General features: G+C 40.1%; 1 protein-coding gene across 1 annotated transcript in view; it reads left to right on the forward strand.

Annotated features, from left to right (window-relative positions):
- tram2 (translocation associated membrane protein 2) overlaps window positions 1-19,014 on the forward strand; it is a 43,031-nt gene extending 24,017 nt beyond the window's left edge. Inside the window, exons 4-11 of the mRNA XM_035422368.1 lie at window positions 6,181-6,297; window positions 6,862-6,920; window positions 7,273-7,357; window positions 7,691-7,761; window positions 11,847-11,951; window positions 16,319-16,462; window positions 16,562-16,719; window positions 16,806-19,014. Of these exons, the coding sequence (XP_035278259.1) occupies window positions 6,181-6,297; window positions 6,862-6,920; window positions 7,273-7,357; window positions 7,691-7,761; window positions 11,847-11,951; window positions 16,319-16,462; window positions 16,562-16,719; window positions 16,806-16,879 (813 nt within the window). The 3' untranslated portion in view covers window positions 16,880-19,014. The remainder of the gene's footprint in view (window positions 1-6,180; window positions 6,298-6,861; window positions 6,921-7,272; window positions 7,358-7,690; window positions 7,762-11,846; window positions 11,952-16,318; window positions 16,463-16,561; window positions 16,720-16,805) is intronic.
- The last annotated feature ends 87 nt before the right edge of the window (window positions 19,015-19,101 follow it).

A 19,101-nucleotide genomic window follows, 5' to 3' on the forward strand; every position in this document is an offset into this window, starting at 1 on the left:
GTCACAGCTGACAGGGGAGCAAGACAAACTTCTATCAAACAAAAATTGAAAACTCATCTTATAACCCATGCAAACTGGCCTCTACTTTCTTCTTACTAAATCCAACTCCTTCAACCCTTGATGCTGATGACCTTTCTAACCTTCTTTTGCAGATGTCGGTAACCGTCCTGTCATTCTTTTAAATTGGAGTGTTCCGACATAAGTCAACCTTCTTTCCAGGCAAACCACCCCACTCTCCCTACTCAATACCCCCACCCTCCCTCTCTGTCCACTGAATGTGACCCTGCAGTCTTCAAACAGGCTTGTATTACCCCCTGCTCAAAAACCCACCCTCGTCCCCTCTCTCACTGAGAACTACGGCCTGACTCTCTCCTTCCCTGTCTCCTAAAACTCTTCAGCATGCTGTTTTCAACCAACTCTGTCCATTTCTATAACAGAACAACTTTCTAGACCCTCACCATTCTGTGCCCTCCTTGCAGTCAGCAAGGAGATCCACAACAGAAAGGCAGCTTCTCTCTCCTGTTTTGCTCTCCTTGACATCCCTGCAGCATATAACACTGTTCACTACCAACTCCTGTTGTCTTCCCTGTCTACCTTGGTGATGTGCAGCACAGCTCTCAACTGGTTTGCTTCTTACCTTGACTGTCACTCCTTCCAGGTTGCATGAAGGGGTGCAATTTCACAGCTTCAGGAACTCCTACCTGGTGTCATCTTCTCCCATGCCCTATCTTATCATTCATATGCTGCCAATGTGGCACTCTCTCTCCTTTTGCACATCCAATACACTGGTCTTGGCATACATCTTAGCCTGCCTACAAGACATTTCAAGTTGGATGTCAGATTATCAGTTTGAAGCCCCACTTGACTGAAATCAATGACAAACTGTTCCTCTCTGCAAATATCATGGCAGTTGCTGCTTTGCCTTGTAGATTGAATATTCCACTTCTTCATCACCTTCTCAAACCAGCTGTTAGGCCAGGCACTGATCATCTCCCCCCTTGACTACTACTACTCCCTCCTTGCTGGTCTACCTGCCTCTTTCATCAGTCCCCTACAGCTCATTCAAAATGCTACTGCTTGTGCTGATCTGATCTACAACCTCCCCAGACTCTGCCATGTCACTCCCCTTTTCATGTACCACCACAGGCACACATTGGCAACTCTAGGTACACCTGTCTACTAGGGTAGGACTGCCATTTGCCTCCAGAACAGCCTGAAGTCTATGAGGCATGAATTTAACAAGGTGTTGGAAACTTTCTTTAGGGATTTTAGTCCATGCTGACTCAATTGCATCACATAGTTTCTGTAGATTTTTGGACCACACATTCATGCTGTGTACATCCCATTCCACTTCATCCCAAATGTGCTGTATTGGATTTGGATCTGGAGAGTGGACTATGTAGGATATTGTAGTAGACTGAAGTTACTGTCATGTTTGTGGAACCAGCTTAAGATGATGCATTCTTTGTGACATTGCACATTATTTTGCTGGAAGTATCCATTTGAAAAAAGGTAGATTGTGGAATGCACGTAGTCAGCAGCAATGCGTAGCTATGTTGTGGTCTTCAAATGATGCTCTGTTGGTATTAAAGGTGCAGTATGTCGGTTTGCAGAAACGAGGGAGAGACCTAGGGTTTGGAAAAAAACGTTCTCCCTCCAAACGCATGCATGCTGACTGTCATCTGAGTACTGTAGAGAGGACAAGAGCTTTGTAAAGTAGGAAGAGTGAAGCTCATCATGCCTCATTCACAGGGGCGGTTTTAGTGATTTGGAGGCCTCAGGCAAAGACCAATGTGAGCCCCTTCTCCATTTTGCTTAATGCAACCATAGCTAGTGAACGAAAACTATTTGGAGACAGCTCTTTTCAGTTAACAAAGCCACAGAACTAAAGGACAGACCAAATGAGAATTCTAACTGAAGAACTTCAAATGATCTTCAGTCAGTTAGAAGAAGACAATATGGCAACAAAAAGATAAGTATATAATCTTTAATTCTTCCAAGACGAAAGTATAGTACATGCTTTTTGATAAAGCATTTGAACATCCACTATTCTCTAGGGGTAAAATTCCCGGTCCGAGCGGGTGACTGGTTTGTGGTGGGCTGCTGCTGTCTGTCTATGTCGCCTCTGACACTTTCCTCCTACACTGTAGCTGGTTCACCGCAACCAGCAGACACAGCGCTAGAAGTTGTAGTAGGTGCGGTGGGTGCACAACAGGCTGAGGCAGCAGTAAGGCTGCTAACGTTAGCTAGCTCAGCTTCTTCAACTAACATTACACCTGTTGTAACGTCAGCTAGAGTGCGAGCACCTATTATCAACCAACTTTGTTCGACGGACAGTAAAACGTAAACTGATTTGCAACTATATATGAAAAAATAGGCGAAATATCGGTAACAACTTGTACCTAGGTATGTAGGAAAAATGTCCTCGTTATCCTCCAGTGGTTATTTTTTAAAGTACTATCGCAATTTTTTTATGTGCCGGCAAATAGCTAGCCTAACTCAGAGGTGGTCCAGCGCTAGCTTTTGGTTGCTAAGGGGATGTGCATCGACCACCCCATATAAACGAATGGAATAAGTGTCCTGTCTTGCGTATTTGAGGTTAATATGAGAGAGGGTGGTCGCTATCAGCATGTCTAGGAATCTGTACATATTCACTGTTGTAACTCAAGTCGCAGGATGCAAAATATCCCTTAGGAAAGCAGTTTGAAATTATGAAGCAACGTCTGCGCCATTGGATTTAATGGGTCGCGATGAGAATTCCAAGCGTGTTGCTTGTCTTAAAGTTGATATAGTAAATAAGGCTGTATTAATGTATATGTATGAAATTGTTTTTTTTTTTACATTTAGACTATTTATTATGTGTATTTTTACAGGACTTAGGCCTACATTTAAATAGGTAACAAAACAATGTCCAGTTCTATACGAAGTAAATACACTAGCGGTTAGGGTGGTTGATAATAGGTGCTCTCACTCTACTTGTTGCTCCTCCGTCGTGGAGTCTCTGGCTGTTTTATTAAAGAATTTCGTCAGTTTAGGCAAACTTTCCTTTAACTGGGCATCTTCCTTCTTCCTCTTTCTCTTCTCAAATCCACTTTGAAAACGCTTCATGGTAACATAGTGACTCTCTGCCTCTGAGCCACTCGAATTTCAACGTCATTGATTAGGCGCAAATGCAGGGAGGTCAAGGTGGAATAGTCCATTCAATGTGAAATGTGGGTGATAATAAATATTGGCAAATATAGATATTTAATTGGATAGGCCCACATTTACATGTAGATAGATTTATTTTTATCTATTACACATTATCATTCGTTTGGAGTGACAAGAAAGGAAAAATGTTTTATACATTAAAAAAAAAAAGGAAACAAATTCACGAGGCCTTTTTCGCGGACGAGGCCCCAAGCAGTTGCCTACCTATGACCAATGGTAAAACCGCCTATGCTCATTCACAGGTAGAAAATAAAATGCATAATGTCATACTTAACATAAACCATAAACATAGCTATAGTATTTATTTACAGCTATGGGCTAATGACAGTTAATAAATGCAGACACTGGTGTTTTTACTTGTATGAGACCCAGACAAAGTTATGAGCGAAACATTGGTCAAATTAACATAACCAAACGCATCTCGAACTGGAGTGTGCAATTATATATTTTTCTTCCTCCTCACCTGAACAGCATAGGCAACTATAAACATAGCTAGCTAGCTACAGATAAGCTACAATATGATACGTTATATACAGCATAGCTATAACAGTGAGCTAAATACATCAGCAAACTAGCCAACATTTTCTAGCTTTCCGACTACACAGTTTGGGGTGATGATAAATTCCGACAAAAATGAAACAAGCAAGAAATTTACCTGTCCAGCAGAAATACTGCAAGCTCAATGTCACTTTTGGAGCCCTTCTATTCCTGAGGTCTTGCTGAAAAGATAAACCTATGTTCGCTCTTGTCTTGTCTCTCACTTGGTTCTATTTCTTTTTGGTCATAATCTTTTCTACAAAGTCTGATTGGCCTCCTTGCAGAGAGCTTTTCTGATTAGTTGATTCAGGTGCGGTGAAATTTGGAAATAGCTGATTTCGGGAACCTGGGGCAATCAGAGTCCGTTTTTTTTCTTAAAGTTTATAATGTATTGATATCTGTCGATGTCAAGGAAATTTAAACCAAATATAAACAAAAGTGTTCTTAATGTACATGCTGCACTTTTAAGGGCCCTAATGTATGGCAAGAAATCATTTCCCACACCATTACATTACTGTTTACGCCCAATTCCGACCCTACTGGTGCTCACCATAGTCTGATCTTAGCTGACAGGATTGACCTGGTGTGATGTTCTGCAGCTGTAGCCCATCCAATTCAATGTTAAATGCCCTTCCGCACACCAGTGTTGTAAACAGATGTTATTTGAGAATTTGTGGCCTTTGTTAGCTTGAACGAGTCTGCCCATTCCCTTCTGACCTGACCTTGCTTCTCCACAGAACAGCCACTCACTGGATATTTTTTGTTTACTGCAGCATTCTCTGTAAACTCCTGAGACGGTAGTGCATGAAAATCCCTGTGGGCAGCTGTTTCTGAGATTCTGGAACCACCACTTCTGGCACCAACACAGACATACCATGGTCAAAGTCACTTGCATTAAGTGTTTTGTTCATTTCTAATGTTTGATCAAACAACAACTAAACCTCTTGAGCTTTTCTGCATGCTATATATATTAAGCTGCAGGCACATGATTCGCTGTTTGGAGGAGCAGACTATTTGCGCTAACGAATAGTTGTATGTCTTCAAAAGATTTGGACCCTATTCAACTACCTGTTTCACAGACCCTTGTGTTCTGCTATCTCTTGTCATCTGGCATAAAATTCAGGTGTACCTGCATGTCCAGGTCACGTCTCAGTGTACGGTACAAACCCTGCCCATGTTCTGAAGCAGACTGAAGAATCACTTCTTTAGATTGCTCCAAAGCTCCCCTAACCCCTTCTAGACAACCTTACTTTTTCCTCAGTCTTTCTTTGGATTTCCCCTTGAAGCATATTTTATCATTCTAAAACTGTGCCTTAGTGGTGGTATTGCATTTTTGTATTCCTGAGAGGTATGTGGTTTTCCAGTTCTGTTCCTCACTCTGGATTAATGCATCTGCTAAGTGACTGTAATGTAATGACCAGAATGTATTTGTTAACTTTGGTTTTCAATATTCACAAATTTTATAGTAAATCAATGTCGTTTCCTACAGGACTATGAATGAGCTGTGTAACTAGCTGCTTTGGCAAAGGCGGAGGTGCTGATTTCGGAAGGTTATTCTGTGGATGTGATGCTCTGGACCTATGCCAATTATGGAGCTAGATTAATTCGATGAGCAGCTTTTATCATATTTAAAATAACTGATTCATGTTTGACTAAATTGTAGTTATTCTCAGACACTTTAAGCCAGAGTGAACTATGCTTGTGTAAATTACATGTGCTTTCATGTGTGCCACTGAAATAAACTAGAATGCAATTGTGGTAAATGTACATTAGACAACATACCTGTTCCAATTGCATGCATGTTCCTGATGCTTGTTTCCCCTTTTCTCCTAATGTGAAATGCATAATCATTCTCCAGCCATGTTCATTACTTTACTCTTGACTGTCTGAAGATCAGGAGAGGACAGAAAGCTATAAGTTGTCCTCCACAGACATGTGAAGTCAGGCCACTCCTTCAGTTGGATGACGGCACTTCATGTGCAAGTCATGCAGGCAGACTTGTAGGTGCCAGAATGACCAACGGTGATCACTGCTGAGCAGTGAGACTTGTGGACGGACTGAATCCCTCTCTACACGGACAGTGTTACGTCCAGTTATGTGCCCTGCAGGACTGCAAACCACAGTCAATTATTCAATACAAGACCTTTATTTGTATTTATGGAGATTTAAGTGAAAATTAAAATCACCATTTTAAATGTCCCTGAGCCACAATAGTACATTTACAAACTGCTGCCTGTGAGACCAATTATAAAAATGCATCAGACCCCAATGTATTTTTTGTAGTCTAGTGCTGTCGATGTATTCAGAATGCTGTAATACCAAGACACAGTCAGAAAATGTCCTTGTGGTTGTCTAGCCATCTTGTGCAAGTGCTATTATTTGTGTATGTTCAAGTTGCAGATGCATCACACCCTCTTTGATTTTTCTGTTCAGAAAATAAACAGGAGACTCCATCTTTCAAAGAGCAAGAACACCAAGTTCAACGAGTCTGGACAACTGTGTGTATTCTACCTGGTGTCCTCTGTGTGGAGTTTTTACCTTCTTCTCTCGGTGAGATGGCTGGACCCATCTTGGGAAAACAAACCCATCAAGTCATATTTCATACAGCTTGCATTGAAGTGTCCTTGATGAAGCATAAATGATTTAATGTTTATGGTAAATAGAGTATCTTCAGTCCAGCTAATTTCAGAAAAACGTATAATTTCTAGCTTTCTTGTGCATTAATTATGCAAGATGGAGCCAATTGTCCAAATTACTTTTTCCTCCCCTAAAATCAGGGCCTATGTATAAAGAGGGTAGTAATTCCTACATGGATCACTTGATAAAATTGTTTAATTGATAAAGCTGAGAATCTGTAGTTTATCCTCATATTCATTGTTTCATTTCAAATCAAATGTGCTCGAGTACACAGCTGCAAACTTTTTTTAACTGTGTGTATATATATATATATATATATATATATATATATATATATATATATATATATATATATATATATATATGGATAGAAGCATACATGGATTGATTATTTGAACTGGCTAGCAGGACCACCCTTTATTGTTTATGGCAGTCTTCTAATTCTCTTTCTTGTTCCCCACCACCCTTTACATCCAGGAAGGATATCTTCTAAATCTCAGCAGCCTATGGGAGAATTACCCTCACGTTCATCTTAGGTGCGGTTACATGGATCTCTTCAGCCATTCGGAATAATAACCATATACAGTATTTGTTTGTCATACAAAATTAGTTAAGACTGAAGTCAGCAAAAGAAATTTATGTAAGACTTGCGGAAGAGCATGTAAACTTGTTTCTCAGAGTTGAGGACAAAGTGTATTTTGCTCTGCATGCATGTTTGCAAGTCTAAATCAGCTTTTGTAGTTATGTTGAGGATGGATCTAGTAGAGTCTAGTATAAACTAAAAGGGCCCTTGCTGTGGTAGTGCTATAGTGGATGGGATTTCATCCACCTGTTAAGTTGGACATTTCATCCTGTTTAACCAGTTGAACAAAGTTTTTGTTGTCCCAGATTCCAGGTGAAGTTTTTCTACCTCTTCCAGCTGGCTTATTGGCTTCACTCCCTGCCTGAACTTTACTTCCAGAAAGTGAGGAAGGTGAGTGAGGAGAGCCAGAATGTCGCACAGTAACATATACTGACTTGACAACCTGAAATGTGCAAAACAGTTTCTAATGTGAAAGACATTTTTGTTATTTTGACATTTTTTATTGAATTTTGTTGCTTTCGTGATTTCTGGTGTGTTGTGTTTTTGTTTGTGGGATGTTTATTAGAAATCACAGTAGAAAATGCAGTTTTGAAAACATTCTGGGTGGGGTGGGGGTTTTTGCATGCACACACAGCCATTGTGTTTTGTGAACATTGTTGTAAACAGTTGTTTTTGATTTGTTGCATTTGAAAAAGTTGTATTTATTTGATTTGTCCATTTCAGGAAGAGATCCCTCGTCAGCTGAAGTACATCAGTCTATACCTGCTACACATTGCAGTGGCCTATCTATTAAAGTAAGCACATTGAGCAGAGCTACTAATCCACAGTTATTAAAGTGAAATATCCCGCTGTTCTTCAAAAATCGTGGGAAATATAACATGTATTTTAACCCCTCTGCGCAGATGCCAAATCTGGACAATCCTCACCAATTTAGGGAGTGATCTATTTAAGGCTTTATACCTCCAAATTTTAGCTTCAAAGACTCTTTGACTTAAGCTGTTGTACAGTACATTTACAGTACTAACTTAGATTATATTCATAATTTAGGTAAAAAGTGCCACCAGAATAATTATCTTCGCAAAAATGAAGTTATTCTCCTTTGGGTTGAAATGAAATACTGAGAGATTATATATATATATATACACACACAGCTGGTAAAACTACACCTTGTGCTGGATCATAAACTCCTTGACCACGAGTATGCAAAAAATGATGGTGATATACAGAACTACTAAAGGTCTATGAAGCAAAAAGTAAGGGGTGTACCCTGGAGTCTCCAAATCTATCCAAAATATCTACATTTTGCATTGTTGTGAATCATAACATGACGTAATGCTATAAATCAACTGTTTTGACTGATGAAACTCACTTTTGCATATTTCTCAAGTCTTTTCATCAGTATATGGGTCTTAGATATATAAGGGTCCAAAAACATATCCAAAATGTCTCCAAAAATGAATGAAATCCTTTTTGTGCATTTTACAGAACATCCATTTGCCCCTTTATGATGGTTTAAGACAATGCAAAACACACTGTGGTACACATACCTAAATATGTAATAATTTGTATGGTTTTCTGTTCTCTACAGTATGTAATCTTTTGTTTCATGGGGATGGGATGACATGTTACTATTATGATCACTCCAAGAGAGATTTCACATTCATCTAGCACAAATCAGCACAATAAATTTTAATGAGTATTTTCCATGCCATTTCCATCCCATACTAACAGCTAGGGCTGTTGGTAAGCCCCCAGTACAAATGTGCTGAGCATTATTGGCAAAGGCTAACAGTTGTGTCTTGTGACCAATGTGAATAGAGCAATATCAAAAATATTACTTGATTAATTAAAATTAATTGAAATGTTACAAGCAGTAACATGTACATGTTTGTGTATATCCTAGCTATACTTCATGCTTCTTTTTCTTCTGACCCACTCCCAGAGAATTTGCATTAGCTATGCTGATGAGTTGGCAGAAATAGTCAATTTTTCCAGAAACTGAAGGAAAAAACAAGTGCGTTTTAACTGGTGCTTGTATATTACTGCGTAATGTTATGTTATGCACAATGCTGTGCTGAAGCAACCACTCATGCAGATACGTGGGGCTCTCATTCTTTGTAATAAAAATTCAAATGAAACATGCCATATACGGTTGGAAAGCGTGTACTGTCCTCTAGAGGATAGACATCTAAAAGGATTTACACCTGCATAAAAAATGCAAGTGGGTTTTTCTTGTGGTCGTTGTAAATACCTGCTCCTGCTTTCTATTTGCATATTTATTTCTCAGATGGATTGTTCAGGACAAATGACCACTGGATCTTGAAAGGGACATCTTTACATGTAAAACCAATGTATAATTGTGTATTATACATTATATTTAGTTGAAAATATTGATAGTAGAATAATGTGGTATAATTCCACAAAAATCCCTTGTTTATTTCGCTATTCCATCACTTTTCCACCAATACAGTTTTTCACCACTGTATTGGCATACTTTCGGGCTATTGTTGGCTTTATATTTTCGCTCTAGTCGCTTTATGAACTCCTAGATAGACACTATAATAATAATAATATTACATTTTATTTATCAGGCATCTTTCTGAACACTCAAGGTCACCTTACATGGTATTAAAATGGATAGAAGAATGACAGGACACTACAGATACGTACATGGTATTAAAAACGGTTAGAAAAGACAGACACTGCACTTCCAGGACATGGTATTTAAAAAACAAAGTACAATAAATAATAGTAATAAATAAATAAAAGTGCCATGAGGATGTGGATAGCTATGTCCTGTTCAGTCAAAAGCTAGTGTGAAGAGGTGAGTTTTTAAACGTTTCTTTAAAGTGGAGAGTCTCAGCATTACGTATGTGGGGAGGGAGTGTGTTCCAGAGTTTGGGTGCTGCACAGAAGAAAGTCCGATCACCAAGAGTGGAGTGGGGACAGTTAGTCTTGCAGAGGAGAAGCAAAGCAAGCGAGTGGGTGTGTGGTCCAGGAGAAGATCAGTGAGAGAGGCCAGAGCTAAACCATGAAGTGCACTGTAGGTTAGCAGGAGGGTTTTTAATTGTATTCACAATTTTACTGGCAGCAAATGAAGTTTGTACAGGATGTTTTTGTGTGGGTCAGTATTCGTGCTGCAGCATTTTGAACTAATTGAAGTTTGCGTATTGATCTTATTGGGATGCCAGTGAGAATAGTGTTACAATAATCCAACTGAGATGTTACAAAAGCATGGATTAGAGTTTCAGTGGAGTAGGACAGGGTGGGCCTGAGTTTTGATATGTTTCAGAGATGGAAAAAGGCAGATCTGGTGATGTGTTTTACATGAGGTTCAAATGAGAGTGGAGTCTAGAATGACCCCAAGGCTCTTCACATGAGTGGAAAGTGGGATGGGGAAACCGTCAATAGTAATGGAAAAGTTTGGGGTTTTGAATTGTGTGGATTTAGACCCTATAAGCATGACTTCAGATTTGTCACCGTTAAGTTTGAGGAAATTATGGGTCATCCAAATTCTAATGTCCTGCAAACAGTTGATGAGAGATGGGGGAGGGTTTGGAACTTATGCAAAGCTGTGTGTCATCAGCATAGCAGTGAAAACTAACACCATGACAACGCATGATCTGACCCAGTGGTTGCAGATAAATAATGAAGAGGAGAGGACCCAGCACCGAACTCTGTGGAACATCCTTAGTGACAGAAGCAAAATCAGATCTGTGATTCTTCATAGATTCGTATTGCTGCCTGTCAGAACGGTATGAGTTGAGCCATACCCTATCTGGGGGTGGGTACAATGGTTGTACTTAGAAACTCTGTATTTAGCATTGTTGTAGTGTAACATGTACTAATAAAGCTAAAACACAGTTTGTTGTTTCTACTCATAGTTTACTTGCAGGAGCAGTGAATGTTCGAATTGAGCAATCTTGCAATCTAGGCATGCCAGTGCCACTAGGGGGCTTGAACGAAGGGGTTAATTATTTAAAAATTTAGTTTTTACAGTGAAATGCATCAGTTTTTTTCACTGACCAGCAAGTTGTATAACTTATGAGCAAGTCTATCAACATCTACATTCTCATGTTACTGCTACACTGCTTTTCTGCCTTGCTTTTAATGCTGTTGTCCAGTCACTGGTGACACTTTTGCTGTCAGAAGCAGCAGGATGTATGTGTGGGCACTGGCACCAGCTATTTTGACTGAAATGAGATGAACATACAGTTTCCTCCAGTTTTCATCTTCAAGGTTGCTTGGTTTTGTGGAGCTTCCTTCCTTCTATTAAAAATGTTTTTTTTATTTTTTGTTTCATCTTAAAAATAATGGAAAATGGGAAATATTAATAAAGTTGTCTTGCAGATCAAAATCCTAATTCATAGCCAATGATCAGTGTTCTCAATCTCCTATGGAAAAAAAAGAACAGGTGGTCTAATCTTCAATGTCTAATGCATGCATAGCTTTAGGTACAGGGCTGATATATGATTGAGACTGATTTAGAAAATATAATTCCATCTAAAGTTATGCAAGCCTGAGAGGATAATTGAACCTTCTTTGGATTGTCAACTGTTAACTGGTGTGAATATTGAAACATTTCAGAATAGCTGGCATTTTCGAGCTATGCTTATGTCAGCAATATTTCTTCTTGGAGTTCATTAAATGGGAATTATGGGATTTATTAGCATTTTATCGTCTGAGTATATAGGATGTCATGAATACATACATTTCCTTGGTTGTTATAAAGCTTGTTACATTGCGGTGACTTTCGGCACCACTTTGACATTCTTATACATTCTTCCCCCTTGTTTTTCACACCCTTCTGTGTTGCTCTCCCTTTCTGTCATCATTTGAGTTCCCTCACTCACATTTATCCTTTTGCTCTGCCTCACAGTTTGACTCGAGTTGGGCTGGTGCTGCTCTTCCTGCAGTACATGTCTGAGCTGGGATTCCATGTTTCTCGGCTCTTCTACTTCACTGATGAGAGCCACCACAAGCTGTGAGTAACTGAGGCCGTTGAATTGTTTTAAGTCCTGGGGCTGGTTGTACCAACTGGACGTACACCTGGTCTTATGGTTACGTCCAACTTGGAATGTGTGTAAGGTCAGATGCAAAAAATACAACTCGCACCAACTGGGCATAGCGCTACATATGGGTGCAAATTCTGTGCCTACTACGAGGTAGGCATACGTGAAACTTTTGGACTATTTGCCTGGGTACCTCTTTTTGCAAAATTAAAGACAACCTCTGAATGACACATTTATAGACTGCACAACCAGCGCACTTTCAGACACAAGAGAATATTAAGACATCAGACAAATCCTCTCGACATGCATGCCTGTAGTGAGTTAATTGAACACTTTCGTTTCAGCAAGGTTGAGCTGTTTTAATTAATTGATGACCTCTCACCTCACTTGGAGCACATATCTAATGGTGCACTGTCTTCGGCATTGCAGTTGCTACCAGCACAGTATAAGATTTTATGCAAGTGGTGCTTTTCAGAATACTTTAGGGGATATGATCCAACAAATCATCTGATTGCATGGCAATCCATTGAGGCTTGGTATTGAAGGCTTGCTTGCCACACCACGTCCATTTTCCTACCCAGCAAGCAGTTGCACGCACTAAGGAGACTTTTCGGAGAGCATCTGGGATACCTGGCATTTTTCTATGAATGATGAATCTCTGTATATGAATAGAAAAGGTGTCCATTCATTAAACATGCAGGTTGTCTGGAGATAATTGACATGGTGGCACAGTGGTATGGATCTGCCCATGACTTATGGTGAAGCCACACTATACGTGGCGACGGCCGCCTGGCACCGCGTCGCGTCCCCACAATCGGCTGTTTGTGGGCGTCTCCCCTATTTTTGACAGACAGTTGTGTTCGTTAAATGTTGACCGGATTAAATGTTGTTTCATATTCATTGTCCTGTCTGAATAAAGGTTTTTGCAGTAACCTAGATCTGAAAGATATTAGTCAGCTGCCTAGTTAGGCTGTCTAATGTCTAACTAGTGAGTAACAACCAACAACAAAAACATTGTCTGGCTAATTAGCCAGCTAATGTCTTTGAAGTTATATCTGGTTAGCTAGCTAGGTGGCTGTTAGAAACGAACAACTAACAACTAATAGCTACATTAGGAAGAATTTTTTTTTTTTTTTTTGTTATTGTTGGTTGTTACTCACTAGCTAGACATTAGACAGCCTAGCTAGGCAGCTTATTAACATTTTTCAGAGCTAGGTTACTGCAAAAATGAGTTTTATTCAGACTGGACAGTGATAACTAATAGTAACGGCGATAACTACATAGCAGCTTGATGGGGTTTAAGTCCGGAGACTATGCTGGCTATTCCATAATTTGAAGCCTACCGTCTTGTTCTTTTCTTCTAAGGTAGTTCTGACATAGACTGGAGGTATGTCCTGGGTCATTATCTTACTGTAGGACCCCAGACCAACTAGGCGTTGACTAGAGGGTATTGCATGGCGCTGCAAAATGCTGTGGTAGCCCATTTGGTTCAGGGTGCCAGTCACTCTGTGCAAGTTGCCACCTCTGGATCTAGCAAAAGAGCCCCAGACCATCACACTTCCTCCTCCATGTTTGACAGTTTGTGTCACACACTGAGGAACCATCCTTTGACCTACTCGACGGCATACAAACCCTGTGTGATGAAACAAAGATTTCAAATTTTGATTAATCGGTCCATAAGACCTTCTTCCAGTCTTCACTAGTCCACTGCCGGTGCTTCATGGCCCAGACAAGCCTTTTTCTTATTTAGCCATTTTACCAATGGCTTTTGTACTGCCACTCGACCTGTCAACCCTGCAGCTTGAAGTCTTCTCTTCACAGTTGAAACCGAGTCTTGCTTACTTCGACCACTGTTAAGCTGTGCTTGAAGCTGTTGTCCTGTCAGCCGCCTTTCACACAAGCTGTTGACTCTCAGAAACTTGTCTTCTGATTCTGTTGTGGCTTTGGGTCTGCCGGACCTCTTCCTGTCAGAGTTTCCTCCACTTTCCAAGTTCCTTTCGATGGTGTAGGAAAATGTACTCACTGACACTGTGGCTTGCTTTGCAATTTCTCAAAAGGAAAGACCTACACCTTTAAGGGTTATAATGGTCTGTCTGACTTTCTTTGTTAATTGCCTTTTTCTCACCATTATGATAGCAATATACTACTTCCTGCAGTGCAATATTGTCCAAATAATGCTTCGGAGGGTATAGTAATACAGTCAGTTCGAACACTGATTTTATACAGCCATAGGGTTTGTAAGTAATCGACAAAAGTTGGGACACGTGTAGGAATTGTTTGCATCAGCTTTCAAGGTTTAATTTACTTCCATTGCTCAGAAAAGCTGTAAGTTGTTAACCCGTTACTTGTTCCCTGAAAAAGGCCTTTTTTATAATATATATTATAATATATATATATATATATATATATATATATATATATATATATATATATATATATATATATATATATATTATATTTACATTATTTTTCCGTTTTTGGTAGCCTAAACTTTTTTTTAATACCTCTGGCAGTTTACCACTTACCATCTCAGGTCATTCACTGGACTTGAACTGCTTAAATTTCAATAAAACTTGAAAAATGGAGGTGTTCTAAAACTTTTGACCGGTGGTGTATATTACCTAGGACAGACCAGGAGTAACATTACAATAACGTGCACACAAGAACACGATGCAGCATTGAGTGCTGCATAGGAGTCCTCAAGCGGGGATTTTAAGTGATCAATTCTATTTAGAGCTTGTTTCACAAAAGTGATTTGCGAGGATTTTACCTGGCAGATCATAATACCTTTGTTCACTAAAATTCATCGCTTGCGAGTTGCAAATAAAAGTGCAAGAACTACAGACCTCTTGCGCAATCAGTGCCATACCACATACTAAATTCAGTTTCTAATTTTTCAAGGTTTCACTGTTTGCACAGAGAGATGGGAATTGAGTCTGAAAGGGTCCGCACTGTTGTTAGCGCCACGGCTGTTCTGCACAACATATATGTTAAAAAGAGTACCTCTTCTGATGGAAGCGCCAGTGTTATAAGATGCTGAAGTGGGATAACAAAGGAAGCCTGCTGCCAATGACGATGTGACTTAGCGACTGATCCGAAATCGCATAATTCCGCTGATCCAAAGGCCTTAAGATGGCACTGCCTAACTATAGGTCGATAGAGATATGACAAGCAGGTCAATGAACCAGTGAATAAGATAGTCAGGTGCTAAATAGTTTTGTAATCATTTTAAGTAAAATATCTATTGAACAATCTGTCATGTGAATCATTAAATAGCTTATAACTACCCATCAGCTGGACTAAATTGTTGCCTTTTCCTCAGGCAATAACATAGGCCTATACACATTCATATTGGTAGATTCAAGGAATAAATCGTAGTAATAATAAAAATATATATATAGAAGTAATACTTTTAATTATTCAAAATAAACAAAATGAAAAGCACTTTGAATGTGAGAAGTGGACATTTATGTAATAAAATTTAAGTCTGTTTGTATGATAGTTGCTTAGACCTATTATAAGACTGTCTTTGCTTTTAGATTGCCATCTGATGCCTTTATTATGTTGTACCTTTTAGGATGAAGCATTTACTTCTTTTTGGTTGCCCTCTGCCCCACAGTTTTAATTATTGGGCATTACTTGTTTACATTTATTGTTTGTTTACAAAATGTTTGCATTTACTGCTGAGTTCCTGCTATAAGCAGTCCAAAATGCGGCACGTCATTAAAAAATAATAATAATAAAAATAGTTAGGCCTTGGAAACTTGAACAGTTAGAAACAGTTCTTGTGCTGATGTTGTTTCCAGAGGTAGTTTGTAACTCCGTAGTGAGTGCTGCAACCAAGTACAGATGATTTTTACGTGCTGTATGCTTCAGCACTCTGCGGTCCAGTTCTGCGAGCTTGTGTGGCTGACCGCTTCGCGACTGAGCTGCTGTTGCTCCTATACATTTCCACTTCACAATAACAGCACTTATTTGAACTGACTTGTTGGAAAGGTGGCATCCTATGGCAGTGCCACTGAGCTCTTTAGTATGACCCATTCTACTGCTAATGTTTGAAAATGGAGTCTGTTTGGCTGTATGCTTGATTTTTATACACCTGTTAGCAATGGGTGTGGCTGAAATAGCCAAAAGCACTAATTAGAAGGGGTGTCCGCATATTTTTGGAAATGTAGTGTATGTACCTAATGACTCTGGTTGGGACATTTAGGGTCTTAAAATCAGTATCTCGTGATTATTCAGGATAACTCACATCTCTGATGCATGTATGGTGAAGGCACGGTGGAGCAGTCTGCTCTAGGCAGCCCTAACGGTGTCTTAACTGCACTTGTGTTCGCAGGTTCGATGTGTGGGCGGTGGGCTTTGTATTCACACGCATGGTGAGCCTCACACTGCTGTTCCTGGCAGTGGGATTTGGATTGGCTCGAGTGGAGAGCCAAGGTCTGGATTGGGAGGCTGGAAACTTTAACACACTTCTCATCAGGTGATGCCTAAAGTACCCCTGATGTACACACATACACGTACGTACACACACACACACACACACAAGCTGACACAGTCTGCTCTCTGTCACCCCCTGCAGGATGGTCGTGCTGCTGATGGGGTGCCTGACGCAGGCCTGGCTGCTCTGGAAGCTGATTCGCTTCCAGCTGAGACGCTGGCGCCAGTTCAGGCAGGAGCAGGCCGCCCGCAAGAGAGTGGCAGCTAAGCAGCCACCCCGCACCACCAAGAGAGACAGCGGTGAGTTCCACGCCTCAAATATCCCAAAGACCCAGACCTACCAGCCACAAGAAATCAACCTCCAACACTGTACTTTCATTTGCCAGGTGGGCACGAGAACGGCACAATCAAAGCGGAGAATGGTGCCTCGCCACGACCCAAGAAGATCAAAGCTCCTTAACCCTGCCCTCTGATCTGACCGGTATGAAATGGGAAATCAGCAGGTTATTGGTTGTGCCTTCTGAAGCTGGCGCCCCGAGGCGATGCCACCGGTGCCCAGGTCATGGGAACCAGGGCATCACGTTGGGAGCGACGGCCAATGTCCTTGACGGATATATATCAGTATTTTTATTTTTATTTTTTTCTGAAACTCACACTAACTGTCTCTCACCTAAATCTCCCTCAGTGCTTTCAGGATGGCTGAGCTGTTCCTCTAATATACTGGGGGCCTTGCTCCTGTGTTACTGTGTTATTCTGCATACACGCATGTCTCTCCCCGACCCCCCAAATTCCCCCTGCTTTATATCTCAACATTGGCTCTGACGTACTGAAGTGGCTTTGCTTTCTTGGCTCAGTATTACTGGGGAAGGTGAACTGTGAGTGCAGCTGCTGCTGGGATTGTCAGTGGCCCCTGAAACGATGCCCCGTCAGTTCACAGACCGCTGCAACCTCTTAAGGGATGGCATACAGAAAAGCAGGTGTCAGCTCAGAAATGGAGCAGAACTTGTCACAACAGAGTGGATTGCACAATCACCCCACACTCCTGAAGACTTCTTTACCATTCCAACGCACTTCCTTCATGCATATAAGACCATGTTCTTCCAGTTATGAACTGGGCTCAGGCTAAACACCATTTCAGCCAGGATATGGGACAGTATCACAGAGTTCGGTCTCACTTGGAGACACATAAAAGTTGCTTTGGAAATGTTTAAGAGTTGACGTGCTTGATTTAGAATTCATCGCATCAGAAAATAATCCCCTTTTTGGAGTCTTTAGTCCAAGAAAAACATGATATGTGGATTGCTTCTACTTTTAAACTCATGAATTGTGTAAAAATCACAATGGAATCAAACATGTCAGAGCTTAATATCATTTATTAAGTATTTACCTGTAGCAGTTCAGTGCCAAGCTATTGACACAAAGTGATTGAAAACAGTAAGTTGACTGTGAAAAATATAAAAACAGCTGATTTTTTTTTCCTTTACCTTAATGAGATGGGGTCATCAGTCGGAAGTTTTAAGTAAAAAAAAAAATGGAAAGAAATTTTGTGTGGACATTTTTTCCTCAGTTTCATAATTGTGTTCATTTTCAGAAGCTGGTTTCATACTTTGTAGGCTATATTTTTTTCCCCACACAGTTCAGTTACTTCACTATATAAAATATATTTTATTTAAAATAATGATAGTTACAGGGATATGATAGTTATATGCCAGGTTAGATTTTGGTAATATTGTTAGATTGGATAGTTCATGGAAGTTTTTTTGTTTTCCGGTTTAAATTTCTGTGTTCACATAATGTTTACATCCCAGAAAGTTGGTAGAGTAATCACATACAGCTTACACCATGTTTCTAGTGTCTTGTGGGGCTCTCTGTTGCTTTCCATGGTCAGCATATCAGGAAATACATGCTCATCAAATTTCTGTCGATTTGACAGACAGAGCCGCAGAAGCCTGCACAGAACAGGGACCAGACTAAATGTTGATATTTGTACAACTGTGAATCTGATGCAACTCTGTATTTGAGATGGAATTGCCCTTTCATAAGTGAATCCATTTCTACTTAACATCAAGATAAGAAATGAGCCACCTAGGAATAAATTAAAACATACTGAATTGGGTGTATGTTGACATGTTCCGGATGGAGTATTGAGCAAGGTTGGAAATGACAGGGATTGGTACAAATGGGTGACCGTGCGACTCTTGAAAGTGCAGGGCTTCAGCTGCAGCTGCAGCCCAAATGTGTACCTGCCCACTGTAGGACAGTCCAGTTAGTGTCACTTGCAGGTATGCACAGAAGACAGGTATGAGCACCACATATGCTCTTGGAATTTTCCGGCCCAATGTCTACGTAATAACATGTATAACACAAATTAATCAATATGCCTGCCTGCCTGGGAAGAAGTTTTCAGAGATGATATATAATTGGGGGATTATTTATTTGACTTAATTATGCTCTGGTTCGACCAATGTATGAAATATATTTTTTTTTATAATTTTATAAACTAGACTACAGATTCAATCTTCAAACTACAGTGCACTTTGGAGTTAAAGTTACAATGTCTTATCTTTTTAATAAACTGAGTTCAGGCCAGTGAAATATTCTAAGACTTGTCATTTTTTCATTTCAAAGTGGTGTTCAGGTGTGAGATTCTACTCATCAATTCATACATATCCAAACATCCCT

Source organism: Anguilla anguilla, chromosome 6 (assembly GCF_013347855.1).
Source record: "Anguilla anguilla isolate fAngAng1 chromosome 6, fAngAng1.pri, whole genome shotgun sequence".
Lineage (NCBI taxonomy): Eukaryota > Metazoa > Chordata > Actinopteri > Anguilliformes > Anguillidae > Anguilla > Anguilla anguilla.